The sequence below is a fragment of the Fusarium keratoplasticum genome, chromosome 1 (assembly GCF_025433545.1).
Source record: "Fusarium keratoplasticum isolate Fu6.1 chromosome 1, whole genome shotgun sequence".
Taxonomy (NCBI): domain Eukaryota; kingdom Fungi; phylum Ascomycota; class Sordariomycetes; order Hypocreales; family Nectriaceae; genus Fusarium; species Fusarium keratoplasticum.
This window is the reverse complement of record NC_070529.1, coordinates 1,313,012-1,326,307: the sequence shown is the minus strand read 5'-3', so window position 1 is coordinate 1,326,307 and position 13,296 is coordinate 1,313,012. Positions and strand designations below refer to the sequence as shown.

Here is a 13,296-nt window from a genome sequence, read left to right as displayed (position 1 = left end):
TGGACACATGCGTCTTTGATGAACTCGATACCCTTACATTAGTTTTTAGAGCGTAATTTAGATGAGCGTCTATGCCACTCTTTTACCTGCCATCTTTGTCTCTATACTGTCTCTGTCTCTATATTGTGACTGAGTTGAGTTGCCATTGGTGAAGCCTTCACGGCTTGAGTATATACTGTACCCAATATATAAGACTGGTATTATCACTAGACAGTTGAAGGGTCCAAAATAGGCAATGGCCGAGACTCGAGATGGTGATGCTAGGGATCAATTAATTGGCTGCTTACGGTTTCATGCTCGCTAAGCCACCTCATCGCATCCTTCCTCGTGTTCTAGGCAAGCCTGAGCAGGGATCACATCACAGCCATCTTTTCAGCTCTGGACTTCAACATGATCTCATGTCGGCCAACTCATCTAGTCCTTGACAATTCCTTTCCAAGTTGACGATATCCTTCCAACTTTAGAGACTCTTGTGTCATCGCGACCATGTCCTCGCTACGGACTTTAAGCGCCATCCTCTACCTCGCCGTCTTCGCGGCTGGAACAAACCCCTCTTTCAACCTCGCCGAGGGCCTCGTCGACGGACAAGCTGGCAACGACGCATGCCGCGATGCCTTCAGCACCGACGTCGCGTGCGGGCCAGAACTGAACAAGCTCATAAAACCCCGCTCCATGTACCGTGAGGGAAGCCGTCTCCCCACCGATGACGACCTGGACCCCTTCTGCACCGACTCATGTTATGTGAGCCTACTCGAGTATCGGCAGTCCGTGAAGAGCAACTGCGGGGATGCAGTGTACAAGGGGCCTGGCGCCGGACGGCCCTGGAAGCCTTATCATCGCGCCGAGTTGGCTCTCTTTGCGTACAAACGCAGATGTCTCAAGAACCCGTCAGTTGAACGCTTGTTTATTTACATCATCCTATTCCTGACTAACCATTTTCCAGTGATGGCCAATACTGCAACGTCTTGGGGGAGAAGGGCCTCCCCCGCGTCTTGACCGACCTGCGATGCGACGGGTGCTGGTCTAGGATGCTTCATCTCGAGGCTACATGCCCCCTCAACCCAAGAGCCTCAGAAAGGGCTACTCAACTTTACGCTTTTCAACGTTCATACTGCCCACCCGAAGGAAATTCGTTTAGGTCCGTCGCTCCTCTCCGATATTGGACGAAACCACTAACAAAAAACAGAGTGACGGATTGCTGGCGCGGAGGAGGAGACTGCACATGCAAGCATCTCATCCACGTCAAACCAGAAGACACCTGGCTGAGCCTGTCCCTGGAGCACGGCGTCACGACGCGCGACCTGAGCAGTAACAACGGCCTCGACTTTGTCCCCGGGAACCTCCACCGCTTCGGCCTGCTCTGCATCCCCAGCCCATGCCGCCTCCACGCCATCGAGATGGGTGACACGTGCGAGTCGATCGCCGCCGCCGCGGGCGTTGAGAGGGGCGAGCTGGTGGACTGGAACCCTTATATAGAGTCTAGGTGTGACAATCTCTCTTTCAGGGCTGGGGAGACGATTTGTGTGTCGGAGCGGTATGTTGAGGGTAGGTCTGATGAGGAGGCGAGGAGGAAGAAGGGTGCTCATGGTGACTCTCCATTTGATGTCGACCCAGATCAGGATGTCTTGGTGCCGGATGACCTGTGATTGCAACAGACCGGAAGATGTGGATTATTGGGTATCTCTTGCTGCTGGCCAGGAAGCGAAAGAGTTGCGTGGTTGCTCAGAGGCCGAGATAGAAGTGCTCTCTGACACCATCCGTTGTCGGTCAGTTCCTTGAAACACTGGAGCTGAGATATTCTCTCGAGGAGGCGACAAAGGGGCCGTTGGCTCTTCTCAGGCAGTCACTACAGTTGAATCATGCATAGCCTTGTATTCCTTTCAATTGACAAACGAGAAACGCCGTACGAGACATCCAGTATGCCGATATATCCAAATCCATCGGGCGCTGTACACTGTCCAACACACCATCAACAGGCTCCAAAGATAAACTCTCCAAAGGCGTTTGTCGATCATAACACCATGGATCTTCTCAGATCCTCGACGAACACTTTGAAAGCAAGAACGTGTCAACTCTACAGGGTGAGGATCTTCCTCACTTCGTCGTACGGGCTATGCAATACTGACTGACACTGACGGTGTATGCTCGTTCAAGCACAACACTACGAAGGTCCTCAAGTGAGACAGTTCTTCCGTGCTACAGCCACACGTCAATCTATCCGATCACCATCTCTTGGTGTTGTGTCGTCATGGCAGAATTCGCAAGACGGGTTCCGAGGAAGATCTGCCATGTTTCTAGTGCTCTGTCAAGTATCAACCATGACACTTCAGGAGAAGGAGAGGTATATAGAAGAGAACCTCCCCCTGGCCTCCTTATCTGGGTTACTGTCAATGACAAACTCACGCAATGACCGTCACCGACACGACCATGAAGCTGCCCACCGTGGTGCTGGACACTACGCTGACGGATCTATACCGTCAATCTGGGAGTCCCTGTGCCGACAAGTGTATTGGCCAGGTCCTTGGTACCTTTAGCGCGACTCTAACACTCGGTCCTAAGGTGCCTCCCAACCGCAAATACATCTATCAAGACAGCCCCTTCACTAGCAGCCATGATATGACCACTGCCGACGACGCTATAACGACCATCAAGTACCTCTCCCTCCTAAACCAGCGAGATGCTTTCATGTGTGGCACGTCGCCCGCCATCTTCTTCCACATGGGTTCCTCATCACAGCGCAAGAGGCATGACCAGAAGCAAGTTGTCAAGACGCTGGCCACACTATCGGATGCACAGCGACCTCCCCTCGTCTTCTGCGACGGACCCGAGTACATCCCCATCAAGGAGGCAAACATCGATGTTGTAGCCTGCAAGGCTATTAGTGACTACCTTGAGGGGTACGAAAACGTCGTACCCCTCGAGACACATTGGTTCCTCAACACGAAGCGCGCCCTCGCCGAGTCTGGCCTCCCGACGCCCAAGAGCGTGGCTGTCACTGTCGAGGGCTTCCCCATAATCGCCGAGTCATGCTGTGCGCTCTGCATCGAGAACTGTATGGATGGCTTCGTCATACCCAGGGGCTGCGTGGGGGCCCGTGGGACGTGGTTGAGGGAGCAGAGTTCGAGGTTGTACCAGGCCGTCGAGTCGTACCCGCTGCCGTTCGTGCTCAAGAACCAAATGACGTTTGGAGGAGCGGGTACATTCATCGTGAGGACCGAAAAGGATCGTCAAGGAATCATCAACGACCTCGGAAAGGGCTTTCTTTGCCGTCTGCTCTCGTCCGTCAACGAGATCAACTCGCACCTCGAGCCAGCGACCCTCCTCTTCTCGGACCTCATCCAAGACCCAATCGGCGACTACGGCATAACCTTTTTCGTCAACGAAAAAGGACGACGGCCCATCTTTCTTGGTGTCTCGGAACAGATCATCGAGGGTGACACGGCATGGGTCGGCAGCATTATAGACTACCGCCAGCAGAACGAGCTCAGTCTCAAGTTCTCCTCGCTGATGGTTCAGATCTCGGAATGGCTGCAGTCGTACGGCTACGTCGGGCCCGCGGGCGCAGACGTGCTCGAGGATACCGATGGGACGCTCTATGTGGTTGACCTCAATGTGCGGACGACGGGGTCGTGTTCTCTGCCGCTGCTGAGGACTCACTTTACGAGTAGGGGCCTCGATTGTGCTTCTTCATTCGCTGTTGACGTGGAGAAGCGTAGGGATGAGTTTATTAACATGTTTTCGAGCGAGTTCCAGGAAGGTCGTATGTGTATCTTGAGCTGGTACGAAGATGAGATGTCAGGATGCAGCTTAGGTCACTTGGTAGTAGGCGCACAGGACGAGGTGAGTTTAAAAGAGCTCACAGATCGAGTGAGGGAGACATGCGGGCATGTGAAATTCTAAGCAATAGGATCGACGACATGGGGAATTTCAACAATGGCTTTGCAGTTTACGGTAATGGCAAGTTTGACGATAGTGGAGAGGAGGTTGGTAATGCTGACAAGGGTCACGGTTAAACTGCCGGAAGCGTGGAGGGGGAGGGGGGGAAGCTTTTAGTTGGAGGCGGCCGACCCTTGGGGTCTAAGCTAATCAAGCATAACTTGGTCTGAACCCAATTCGCCTTCATTGTCTGTGTGATGAATTGAGCATCTTGAAGTCGATGGATGTGCTTGGGATGTGAGAATGATAGTGAGAGTGAGCTGTGAATCTTCACCTCCTAGCACAAGATGTAGCTACACGACATCATCACCATCACCAACCACTAGACTAGACAGATCCAACCTGCATGTGTAATCCCCTGCATGGGTTGGTAATGGCCCTGTCAGCCACATCAACCACCTAAACTAAACTCCCCTAGTCTCAGCTGAACAAAAGACACAAGGTTAAAAAAGGCAAAATGCAAGACAGGCTCCAATGAGAAGCACGTAGCACAAAAAGCTCCCCTCTTCCTCCTCACCTTGTCTCTCCCTTTGCATCATCATAATTGCTTCAGGATGAATTGCAACGAGCTTCAGGGTCACGCCAAAGCAGACTGCTTCGTCGTCAAGAGGCCTAGGGCGCTGCAATGGTTCTACAAGGGAGAACTACAAAAAACATCTGAGGAGGAGCGCCAGGCGGGGCGCTTTGAGCTCTTCCTCGATCTTCTCTGTGAGTATCACCAACCTTGACTTTCAACAACAAAGACTAATTCACCGTAGACGTCGCCATCGTCGCCAACTTTAGCGATGAGCTGGCAGAGCATCCAGACGGCGCTCACCTCGCCAAGTACATCCTCATCTTCGCCCCGGCCTGGCACATCTGGGCCGACCTCCGCGAGATCATGAACTCGTACTACACCGACGACCTTCTGCAGCGCCTCGTCATCCTCTGGGTAATGGCCCTTCTGGTCCTCTACGCCAACAATGCCAATTTCGCCGACGAGGACATCTCGGCCATGCGCACCACCGTCGGCGCCTACCTCGTCGCTCGCTTCACCACCCTGAGCGTCTTCGTCCTCACTTCGATTGCTGCCTATCAGCACCGTACCCAGGCTCGCATCATGGCCGCCTTCATGTTTGTCGGTTTGCTCATCACAATTCCTCTCTTCTTTGAGAACATCAGTATCCGCGCCAAGGCTGCCGTTGTTGCCGTGTCCATCTTTTACCAAGAGGCGACTTGGGCCCTCACATTGAGCCCTTGGATCAAGCGCAAGCTGAAGCTGACATACAGCACCGCCGTTGATATTGCCCACGAGATTGATCGTATGGGCGCCTTTTTCATTATCATCCTCGGGGAGTTTGTGTACAGCATCATTGTGGGTAACAAGACGGGCATTGGCTTGACATCCGGATATGCCAAGGCCGTTTGTACCTTGGTCATCGCCTTTGTGCTCAACTGGATCTATTCGAGCGGCGACGGCAGCATCCAGGCTACTCACCCGATCCGACGGTCCGCTTGGACGGCGTTTGGCTTCTTCCTTCTTCACCTACCGCTAGCGGCTTCGTTCCTCATCGGAGGTCACGTTGCGGCGGCAAGCACAGGGGTGGAAGAGTTTGAAGATGGACAGCGCTGGCTTCTTGGAGGAGGGCTGGGAGTTGGCATGTTTTGCTTATGGGTGTACGGGATGCTATATCGAGTTGAAGGAGAGTGCGAGCTCTTCCTTACCCAGGTTCCGCGTATCGGCATGAGATTGGTTGTGGCCATCATCCTCATCGTGCTTCCCGAGTCGCACGACCATCTCAACGCCGAGGACTTTATGTTTGTCATCATGGCTTTGTTCGGCTTCTTATTGATCTGGGAGACCATCGGCGGACTATCCAAGACGTCCAAGCTCTTTGAGCCTTGGAATGAGAGGTTCCCGCCGCAAGAGGAGGAAGACACAGAGAGCTTAGCGAACTAGAGGTAGAAAAGACAAGATGGGGTTGTTAATGAGCGGGGAGATGCGAACAGGGTTTGTCAGTAGATGGAGTCTTGGCCTTTTGAGAGTAAAATATGCATAAAATAACGCGAACACGAGATATACCTAGGTAGTTGAATCAAGCAATTGAGAGTTCGGTCATGGCCCAATAAGAGTCTGGCGTATTCTGCACTGGGGCACAGGCTTGCATTTGACGTTGGCAGTCATGAGGATGCACTGCCACGATGAGTAACTACTTCGAGACCTAATGCTCGAGCTGAAGGCTGATGGAAGCTTCCACGAAAGAGGCCGAGGCATCGATCACTGAACGTCATCGCCACTAGTCGTCATCTGTGGCGCATGCTTTGTATCGAGCATCATTCCAAATTGCTAGCGGAGAGAAATCTTATGGCTGTGAAGAAGAGTGATTCCAAAAATTCAAAGTCTGTGAGGCAGCCCAATGTTGTACCTTGGTAGACGGCTAAAGCCAAGAGAAAGAGGGCAGTGTTTGCCAAAAGCCTGGGGTCTGCTACCTATTCACCCAGATGACCTTGTCATAAATCATGTACCTCTGGACCCATTTACATGCAGTCGCCATGCGAAATGCGCAGAACAAGTACATGCAGGGACGACAGCTTGGCATCAACTGACCAATGTCTCTACTGCTGAATGAATAAACACAACTCTACAGCTCATGGCCTCACAAAGAGGGGCTTTGGGCTCTTCTCGTCCCTTTCAATAGAGGGTCTCATGCAAGCCTTGGGTACTGTAGATGCCGGAGACCCGAAAGGAGGCTGTGCGACTTTCCCTAACTGCAGCCCGATGTTCTCGAACCAATGGCGTCACCTGCGCCGCGCGCGTTGCGTGCGCTGGGGCGATCGGGCAGGTCGGGGTCCGGGTGGTGACTGCCCCTCCTCGCATCGTCTTTCAAGGTGGCGCGGGGTGGGTATCAGGAAGGCGCGAAGCTGTAGCAAGAAAGGTCACAGGTGGTAGCGGTAGTAGTGGCAGTGGCAGGTGCCATCACGCCAAGGGGAAACGCTGACGACGAAAGAGGAGAGGACGGCACGGGAGGGAGGCAATCGCCTTAAAAGGCCAGCGGAGCCAGCGGTTCCTTAAAGTTCCTTCCTTGCACGAACGATTCCGTGATTCAGTTTGATTCATTGTCAAACAATACTTTTCCCCCATTCACCTTCATCCTACGGGTATCTACCTACTGCCTCCCGTACCTGCATCATCCACTCTCCCTCGTCTGCGTCCTCAATCGCCGCGAGTATTCATCAACATCGCCCTCACTAAACACTCCGTCATCATCTCTTCCATGGACGACTTTGCTCCTCCGACTGGCCCGCCCCCGCCCAAGGCCCCCGAGGTCCCTGCCGGATGGGCCGTGCGATGGAACGACCAGTACAAGGAATGGTGAGTTCTCAACCTGCATCCTTCGCCGCGCATCCATGTCCTGACTTGCGTCTCCTACAGGTTCTACGTCAACATCTACACCAAAAAGTCTCAATGGGAGAAGCCCACTGCTCCCGTCTTCCCCGTCGGTGAGGATGCGCCCGAGGGCCCTCCTCCCGGATACCAGCCCGGCGACGGCCCTGTACCGACAGACACAAAAAAGAATCCCTATGACGACCAGCGCAACCAGACAGTCGGCGGCCCCTCTTCTACCGAGGAAGATGATGCTAAGCTTGCAGCCAGACTCCAGGCTGAGGAGGATGCGCGCGCTCGTGGTGGCCCCGGTGGCCCTGATGTCCCTGCTGGATATGGCGGCTCAAATAGCCCTTTTCCTCAGAGCAACAGTCCTTATCCTCAGCAGTCTGGCAGTCCCTATCCTGCAGAACTTCCCCCGAGGGAGAGGAGTAAGAGCGGTGGTGGCTTCCTAGGTAAACTCCTGGGCAAGGGCAAGCAGATGGCCGGAGGCCATCAGAGCGGTTCTCCTGGTGGCGGCTATGGAGGCGGCTACCAGCAACAGCAGTATTACGGTCAACAACCCCAAGGATATCCTGGACAGGGTCCTCCCATGGGCTACGGCGCTCAACCCCATTACGGCCAACAAGGCTATGGCGCACCCGGTGGATATGGCGGTTACGGTGGTGCTCCCGGCTATGGTGGTGGCTACGGCGGTGGTTACGGAGGTGGTCACGGCGGCGGCTTCGGTGGCCACAGTGGTGGTCGCAAGCCTGGCGGTGGCGGTATGGGAATGCTTGGTGGTGCTGCTCTCGGTGCCGGTGCTGGTATTCTCGGTGGTGCCCTGATTGCGGATGCCATCAACGACAATGAACAAGACGCCTACCAGGAAGGTTTCGGTAAGTCATGACATCAAGTCCTCATACTCATGCCAGTGCTAACTCGAGAGTAGAAGATGGAGCCGACTATGGTGATGATGGTGGTGACTTTGGTGACTAAGGCAGCAGCTGGGATGTTCTCATCCAGTCGCCCTCATGCGATTTACTTATGACCATGGTTCACTGGAGTCTCGGATTGGCGGTTGGCTGGGTTTTTTACTTCATGAATGCACGATGGGTAGCAGGGATTTGGGTATCGGATTGAGCATATGACTGAACCACACCAAAGGGTTTGGCTAGAATTGCAGAAGAATTGGCCTCTATTGGGCAGAACCATTGGTTCAAGTAGAATGGCCAAATTGATTAATGATATCCATTGCCAAGGGCATCAACGCCCGTTGTTTCATAACCTCTCTATCATATCATATGCTGTAAGCCTCTCGACAACGCCACCTCTTGGATTTATATCTCGGTGATCAGGTCACAATTCCGATTTTGTATGTGCATTACCGTCTCACGCCTTGGTTCTTTGAAGAGCCACCACCATTGTTGCCGCTGTTTCCGCCCTCCTTCTTGTTGGAGCCGGCGAGATAGGCAGCCATATCAAAGTTGGTGAGAGGGTTCTCGCCCGAAGCCTGTGCATTCATGACGGCGTTCATGGGGCTGTTCTTCTGCTGAGCTTCAAACTCGGCGCGCAGCTCGGGATCCACTGAGTATCTGGTTAGCTTTTGATCAAGTGGTGAGGTATAGTAGGGGCCACGTACTGCTGTCCATGAGTTTGGGCATGCCGACTAGCAGAACCAGACTGACAAGAGCCATGAGGATCATGGGGTTCTTGAGAATAGAAAAGACGGAGACTAGAGTCACGAGGTCAGCATCTTTTTCATGCCGCGAGCAGCCGGATATCCATCACTCACACTGCGGCCTCTCCATAAAGTAGTTCTTGGAGCCAATCGCCCTAACCTCGAAACCCCTCCCCTTGCTCCCCTCCTTCACGGGAACAGCCTCGCCCTTGTTTCCCCAGTCATTTCCGCGGAAAGTCTCCCACGCCTGGACGACATCGTGCTCAGCGCCCTCGACGACCTGGATGTCGATGCGCAGCGGGTGGAACGCGTCGGTCGGGGCGTGGATATCAGCGAGGTACGACCCGGGAGTGACGTTTCGGAAGACAAAGGTGTTGGCTGAAGATAGCGGCGCAGAGTAGTGCACGCCGGAGGAGGAGAGCGTCGCGTGGGTGGACGGTGGGAGGGTGAAGGGGTTCGGCTTCGCGGGGAGGTACAGCGTCAGGGGATCGGAGGCCAGAGCGAAAGAGAAGAAGGCGCTGAGGAGAGCGCCGGTTTCGGGGACCGTGAGACGCATCTTGGAGGGAGAGATTGGCGATGAGATTTTATGGGTTGAGGATGGTGGTGATGTGTGGAGGTTGGACAGAGTGACGTTTGTGGTGTTGAGAGTTGTTGCTAGAGACCAAGTGGGCCAATCAGATTGAGTCTAGGCGGGTGTGGCTTGGAGCTCCTTGTCAGCCTCAATTCAAGCACGCAACGTTATGGCGTCAACTTTTTCACCCCATCTTTACATCTCAGGCTCTCAATTGGTTTATACATCGTGTGATTGATAAAATGATGACGCTTTCTTCATTCAACTATCTTCATTGGGTATTTAATCAAAATCATCCCGTCGCTCTTTATCCAAACAACAAACTCTACTCTATCTGACCCTCTCTACTCTAAGGAGCAATGGGGGCCTCGGCCTCCTTGCCCTCGGGGACAACAACCTTTTGCTCCTCGCCCTTGGTGGTGGCGTCGGCGGCAGCCTTGAAGGACTGCTCAAAGTCGGCAATGATGTCGTCAATGTGCTCGATACCGACCGAGATTCGGATCAGGTCCTGAAAGACGACGAGTTAGCAAGGAACAAGCGAAGATGGATCAGGGATGCTTACCTCGGTGACACCAGAGCTGAGCTTCTCCTCGTCAGAGAGCTGCTCGTGTGTGGTGCTCCAGGGGTGGATGGCAAGGGTCTTGGCATCACCAACGTTGGCAAGGTTGGAGATGAGCTTGAAGCCGTCGACAACCTCGCTGCCAGCACCGCCGCCCTTGACGCCAAAGCTGAGGACGCCACCGAAGCCTCGCTTGAGGTACTTCTTGGCCGTCTCGTGGTAGGGGTGGCTCTCGAGTCCGGGGTACGAGACCCAGCTGACGTAGGGGCTGGCCTCAAGGTACTTTGCGAGAGCCAGGGCGTTCTGGGCGTGGCGCTCGGCGCGCAGGCTCAGGGTCTCAGTGCCGAGGAGGAGCTGCTGAGCAGCAAAGGGGTTGAGGGTGGCACCGAGATCGCGGAGGATCTCGACTCGGGCGCGGATGATGAAGGTAGCAGCACCGAAAGTCTCGTAGAACTTGAGACCGTGGTAGCCGTCAGAGGGCTCGTGGAACTGGGGGAAGCGGTCGGCGTGCTTGAGCCAGTCAAACTTGCCAGAGTCGACGACGACACCGCCGATGGTGGTGCCGTGACCGCCGATCCACTTGGTAGCAGAGTGGACGACAATATCGGCGCCGTGGTCGATGGGGCGGATGTAGTAACCACCAGCACCGAAGGTGTTGTCAACCTAGGACAGGTGAGCCAATGGCAAGCAAGTAACTCGGGGTTTCAACTTACAATAACGGGAACACCCTTCTCGTGGGCAACCTTGGCAATAGCCTCCAGGTCAGGAACGTTGTACTTGGGGTTGCCAATGCTCTCGAGGTAGACAGCCTTTGTCTTGTCGTCGATGGCAGCAGCAATGTCCTCGGGCTTATCGCCGTTGACAAACTTGGTCTCGATGCCCAGACGGGGGAGGAAGACCTTGAGCTGGTTGTAGGTGCCGCCGTAGAGGTTGGAGGTGGAGACGATGTTGTCGCCGGCGTGGGCCAGAGTGTTGATGGCGATGAACTGGGCGGCCTGGCCGGAGGAGGCGGCGAGGGCAGCGGCACCGCCTTCGAGAGCAGCTATTCTCTTTTCAAAGACATCGACCGTAGGCTGTTGTGCTTGTTAGCCAATAGCTTGCAAAGTGAAGCCGAGGTAACTCACGTTCATGATACGGCTGTAGATGTTGCCAAACTCCTTGAGGCCGAAAAGCCTCGCGCCGTGAGCCGAATCATCAAAGACGTAGCTCTATTCGAAGCCATTGTCAGTATTAATTACCGAGCTAAGAGGTTTGAAGCCGACGACCCGAAAGCTGTATGAATCGGGGAGGTGGGTCATTTGTGGGGGAGGCACAAAAGCAACAACAGACGTACAGTCGTGGCGTAGATGGGGACGGCTCGAGAGTGGGTAGTAGGATCGGGCTCAGCGCTAAAGGAGAGATGTTAGCTGAAGCTATTCAAGATGGTTATTGTAGAGATTCAAGTTGTGTGTAGGTGATGGTGAAAAAATGGTGGGATGTATATACCCCGCCATCAGGGTGAGGTCAAGTTGGAACGTACCCCGCGTGGAGCTGCAGCGTCTCAAAGTTCTTGCTCAAGTCGGACATTGTGAGGGAGGAATGTGTGCAAGAGAGAAGAACAACAAGAAATGGGAATAGTTGGCAAGTCTAGAAAAGTCTAAACAAGAAGAGTCAAGAGAGAGAGGAGGGGAGAACGAGAGGGTTCAGCTTTGCAGATCGTGTCATTGCTCTTTATACTTTGCTCAACACCCCCCCCCTCAGAAGAAAGTCCCCTTGCGCGGAACAAGCAAGTTATGCGCCCAACAATGGTCTTGCATCCAGCTCAACCACCAAGCCCAGTTCTGTCCCTCGTAGACCCCTACTTGTCCCCGTTCCCCCTGCCTCGGACAAGCAGAATTGACAACAGACAAGACAATCCCACGACCTCTCGCGGTGTCACCATCCAATCCAAGCCCCTTCGGGCATGGCCTGTGGGGAAGGTCTCAGAGCACGCCATCGACGACAAGTCCCATCGCGTCGATTCTGACACCAGCTCGAGGTCGCCTCATTCGCTGTGCCCCCCGCGAACAACTGCCCATGAGTTGTGAAGTATGGGACATGGCTTCATCCTCTTCTCTGTCCGGTTGCCGGAGCCCATGGTGCAATTCCGACGGCCGGACCGAGGGCCGTTTAGCTGCTGCGCCATGTGCCTGGTTACTCGAGTTTAATCGGACGTTTTACGTTTCAATAATATTGAGACTTCTTGTGCTTCCGTTGTCGGGCATGTGGCATGTGGGCTTTCAACTCCATCATGTCGATCCAAGTGCGGGGCAAGTGACAAGTTGACCGAGGGAACATTGAAAGTTGAAGAACGAGGGGCACAGAAGCGGGATGGCAAGCTCCCAAAGCGGCAACTCGAGGGTTGCATTCTACAAGGTTAGAAACCAAGAGGTACAGATACTCTCACTCAGTGTATGCACATGGCTCGTCCAATATCTCGGTATGGAATGGATCATGATGGATGGATGTATGGATGTATGGATGGGCAAATAAACCTCCCCCATGGCACAACGAGATCATCCCCAGCTCTTACATCGACCTGCAGCATTACCCAATGCCACCGCAGGATGGTGCAATTGGCTTCCATGCTGCCATCCCGCTCTTGTCCCCCACCATCAACAGACACAAACTCGTTCCAAGACATTGAGGCGTCGACACCGCGAACCGGAGCTGTCGGGGACACCACCCCTGGGCGACAACACGACTAAGCCCAATAGGCCGTGAGTTCTTAAATTGAGAACCTCCCTCGTACGACTTCGAACCCTCGTCCTCTTTCGATTCTGGCATACGCACGAGCCTCACCTCACCTCACCCCGGGCGCTCCTCGGTCTGGAACTCGACATGATGTATGTGTCGTGATTGCGATAATTCAACGATAATCCAAGGTCCATTGAAAACGAGCCAGCCCGGCTGCTCTTCAGCTCCCAAAAAGGTTGCCAGCTTCCTCTCTCGGACGATTCTAGCTATTCAGCCATGATATGAGCTACCGAAAAAAACGCCTGGTGCCGCCACCACCGCCCCCTCCATGAGGGAAAAAAAAAAAAAACAAGAACTCCAGAAGGTATTGTCCTTGCCGATACACCTTTGACAATTTGGAGAGGCCATACCGGAATGGCGCCGTCTATCTCCTTGCAAATCAATCAATGCCTGAACGCCTGTCATGAATCCCATCTTCCGTCCTTTACGCA

General features: G+C 54.0%; 6 protein-coding genes across 6 annotated transcripts; 4 read left to right on the top strand and 2 right to left on the bottom strand.

Moving 5' to 3' along the window:
• Positions 1 to 486: 486 nt before the first annotated feature.
• NCS57_00040200 (uncharacterized protein) lies at positions 487 to 1,646 on the top strand (the record flags this gene model as incomplete). Its single annotated transcript, XM_053050488.1, has 3 exons — positions 487 to 887; positions 944 to 1,138; positions 1,187 to 1,646. 3 exons carry the CDS (start codon positions 487 to 489, stop codon positions 1,644 to 1,646), a joined length of 1,056 nt encoding a protein of 351 aa, XP_052919003.1.
• Positions 1,647 to 2,406: 760 nt separating this feature from the next.
• Positions 2,407 to 4,013, top strand: NCS57_00040100 (ATP-grasp domain-containing protein; the record flags this gene model as incomplete). Its single annotated transcript, XM_053050487.1, has 2 exons — positions 2,407 to 3,760; positions 3,946 to 4,013. The coding sequence occupies 2 exons, from the start codon at positions 2,407 to 2,409 to the stop codon at positions 4,011 to 4,013; spliced, it is 1,422 nt and encodes a 473-aa protein (XP_052919002.1).
• Positions 4,014 to 4,490: 477 nt separating this feature from the next.
• Positions 4,491 to 5,875, top strand: NCS57_00040000 (uncharacterized protein; the record flags this gene model as incomplete). The annotated part of the gene is made up of 2 exons (XM_053050486.1): positions 4,491 to 4,644; positions 4,695 to 5,875. 2 exons carry the CDS (start codon positions 4,491 to 4,493, stop codon positions 5,873 to 5,875), a joined length of 1,335 nt encoding a protein of 444 aa, XP_052919001.1.
• A 1,315-nt stretch (positions 5,876 to 7,190) lies between these two features.
• On the top strand, positions 7,191 to 8,278 carry NCS57_00039900 (WW domain-containing protein; the record flags this gene model as incomplete). The annotated part of the gene is made up of 3 exons (XM_053050485.1): positions 7,191 to 7,288; positions 7,349 to 8,178; positions 8,232 to 8,278. 3 exons carry the CDS (start codon positions 7,191 to 7,193, stop codon positions 8,276 to 8,278), a joined length of 975 nt encoding a protein of 324 aa, XP_052919000.1.
• Positions 8,279 to 8,663: 385 nt separating this feature from the next.
• NCS57_00039800 (DUF2012 domain-containing protein) lies at positions 8,664 to 9,516 on the bottom strand (the record flags this gene model as incomplete). Its single annotated transcript, XM_053050484.1, has 3 exons — positions 8,664 to 8,866; positions 8,922 to 9,014; positions 9,075 to 9,516. The coding sequence occupies 3 exons, from the start codon at positions 9,514 to 9,516 to the stop codon at positions 8,664 to 8,666; spliced, it is 738 nt and encodes a 245-aa protein (XP_052918999.1).
• Positions 9,517 to 9,880: 364 nt separating this feature from the next.
• NCS57_00039700 (Homocysteine synthase) lies at positions 9,881 to 11,656 on the bottom strand (the record flags this gene model as incomplete). The annotated part of the gene is made up of 6 exons (XM_053050483.1): positions 9,881 to 10,039; positions 10,094 to 10,753; positions 10,804 to 11,163; positions 11,215 to 11,298; positions 11,424 to 11,478; positions 11,610 to 11,656. The coding sequence occupies 6 exons, from the start codon at positions 11,654 to 11,656 to the stop codon at positions 9,881 to 9,883; spliced, it is 1,365 nt and encodes a 454-aa protein (XP_052918998.1).
• Positions 11,657 to 13,296: the final 1,640 nt, after the last annotated feature.